At 56.3% G+C, this 2,561-nt stretch overlaps 1 protein-coding gene across 1 annotated transcript in view; it reads left to right on the plus strand.

The window, feature by feature from the left end:
* SBF1 (SET binding factor 1) overlaps positions 1-2,561 on the plus strand; it is a 54,038-nt gene that overhangs the window by 48,186 nt on the left and 3,291 nt on the right. The window contains exon 37 of the mRNA XM_009885860.1: positions 1,525-1,623. Within this exon, the coding sequence (XP_009884162.1) occupies positions 1,525-1,623 (99 nt within the window). The remainder of the gene's footprint in view (positions 1-1,524; positions 1,624-2,561) is intronic.

Here is a 2,561-nt window from a genome sequence, read left to right on the forward strand (position 1 = left end):
CGCCTCCACCCGTCTTGTTTTTAAAGGAGTACAATGTTTTATTTCAGTGCAGAGCCCTTGTACAGTCTTAACCCCCCCGGGTCCCCCTCTTCGTTCCGTTGTACAATACTGGCTGTGGCAGGTAGCTGGTGTAACAGGAGGGTTTTGTAACTTACCTGAGCAGTTGTAGATTATTGAAGTTTCTGTACATTGTGTCAAACATACAGAGTCCTTGTATTGTATTGTGCCTAGAGGAAAAAGGTTATTATATAAAGAGAAAACTAACTGAATTTAATAAAAAAATTAATATGACATGTGCCCTTCTGCCTCACTGTCACCGATGTCAGCTGCCCCCCACCGCGGTGTACTGGGCCAGCGCTGCGGGAACTGCAGGACCTGGGCTCAGCGCCAGTCCCGAGGGGACGGGGCTGTCCCCTGCTTCGTAGGGATGGAGCCTCATGGAGAGCCACTGGCACAGCACCGGGCCTGTGCCTGCGCGGAGGTTGCACTGGTCCCTGCGCTGCCCATGGCAAAGAAGGACCTTTGTCCTGCGCTGTCCTGCCCGCTCCTGCTTCTTCTGGCGAGTTACACTCTTCTCCACAGGACACTGGTTTGATGAGCCCAGTGTCACCAAGGCTGAGCTGTGCTGGTGTTCCCGGCTGTGTCGGTCCCTGTGAGGGCTCTGGGTTTGCAGCAGAGCCCCTTCTCGGATTCCCCGGGAGAAGGGGGGCGCACCTCGGGCTGCACCGTAGCGGGCGGCCCCTTGACCCACCACACCACGCGTGTCCCTGCGGAGCACATGCCTGTTCCCAGAGCCCAGCAGCAGCACACCACCACGGGACGGTGGAGCTGCTGGGCTGACGCGCACTGAAACCTGCCTTGTGCTGCAGCAGGGGATGGGAAACGGTGAAAGAAACCCAAATCCGATGGTGCCAGTTTGCAACTCTCCCCATCACTGTCAGTGCTGGGGAGCACTGGGCACACTGAAGGACCAGGACAGGAGGCAGCTGGTACCAAACCTGCATCTGGTTGTCCTTGAACAGCCAATGTAAACACTTCATCAAATACAGGAACAGTGACTCCGTGCAGCTCTCACGAACCCACTCCTGGCTGCAGCCACCAGGACAGGGACCCCTTGAAAGACCACAGGGCGGGAGAGGCGGCTCCATGCTTCAGCGGTACCACGGACCGAGCTGAGGCGGTGCCACCAGCGTGGTGCCTTCAGGCCTCGTCCACAGCCAGAGGAGCACGGGAGGTCAGCCCTGCTCCACCTGCCCGCTGTCCCAGCCAGCACCACCAGCAGCTTTCTTCAGGGTGAAACCTTAAGGATTTTGGCACAAGAAGCCACAGGACTAAGTGTTTCTTACAGCCAACATGATTCAACAAAAGGGGACCAGCCATGCCACGAGGCAAACATCTGGCAAAGCTGCCAATGGCCAAGGGCCCCCGGTTTCTGCCGGTGGGCAAAGACTAACCCGGGGCAAGTGAAATCACCGTCCGGGGCAGCTGCGAGAGCATCGGTCCCTTCAGCGCCTCTCCCCGTAGCCAGACAGCCCCTACAGCCCGCGGGCGCCAGAGTTCATCCGGAATCACCAACGCTGCCACAGCACCGCTCCCCGCAGGATCACGGCTCTCCTGCTCGAGGTGAGTGGTGCCGTTGTAAGAGCAAAGCCGCCCTCGTCTCGCAGCGGTGGTGCTGCTGCACCGACCTTCCCATGAGCCAGCAAAAGCCACTGTTACCCTCTCTCCCCTCCGACAGCAACAGATGACTCGAGAAGCAGTGACTACGGCCTCTGCTTTCGCTGGGGGCTGCAGGGAAGGACCCCATCTCCTCGTCCACCCTCCTGCCGCGGGTCCATCATCCCTCCTGGGTGCGGGGCAGAAGAAACCTGCAGGTTCCACCCCGAACGGTGCCTGTGCTCACCCCCTGCCTGCGCGGGGCGGTCGGGCGAAGCGGGAGAGCGAAGCTGCGGGATGCGGCACGGCGGGGGCTGAGCGTGTCCGGCAGGATGGAGGAATCCACCACTGGCACGTGAATTTTGAGCTTTTATTGATAGTTGGAATTTACAGCCTAAAACCGACAACATAGAGAGATGCAGACTTTTTTTTTTTTTCCTCTTTTTGCTTTTTTTTTCTTTTTTTTAAACCTTTTTTACAAAAACAAAAACCAAAATAACCAAAAGCCACCAGCATCAGATTTACAATATAAAAGTTTTGACAGTAGAGAGACTAAAGTACATCTGGAATTACTCAGAAAAATAAACAGGGAAAAAAGGCAGTAATTTAAAATTTGTCCCTCATATATACACATAGATACACAGACATTGCTTACAAAGACCCGGTTTCAACATTTAAGGGCAGTAGGCATCATGAGAAAAAAGGCTCCCCTATGTCATTGCACTAAATTAATTAACCCAGGTGGGCACCCCCCCTTTGCCACCCCTTCCCGGTTTAGAGGAAAGGCCACGTGAAGCTCAAACGGGATTTCCGCAGCCCCCGGGGTCCCGGGCTCAGCGAGGACCGTCCCCACACCAGCCACGCTCTCACCCACCAGCCCTCAGCCGCACGGCCGCGGCCACAGC

Source organism: Charadrius vociferus, unplaced genomic scaffold (genome assembly GCF_000708025.1).
Source record: "Charadrius vociferus isolate BGI_N301 unplaced genomic scaffold, ASM70802v2 scaffold1215, whole genome shotgun sequence".
Taxonomy (NCBI): domain Eukaryota; kingdom Metazoa; phylum Chordata; class Aves; order Charadriiformes; family Charadriidae; genus Charadrius; species Charadrius vociferus.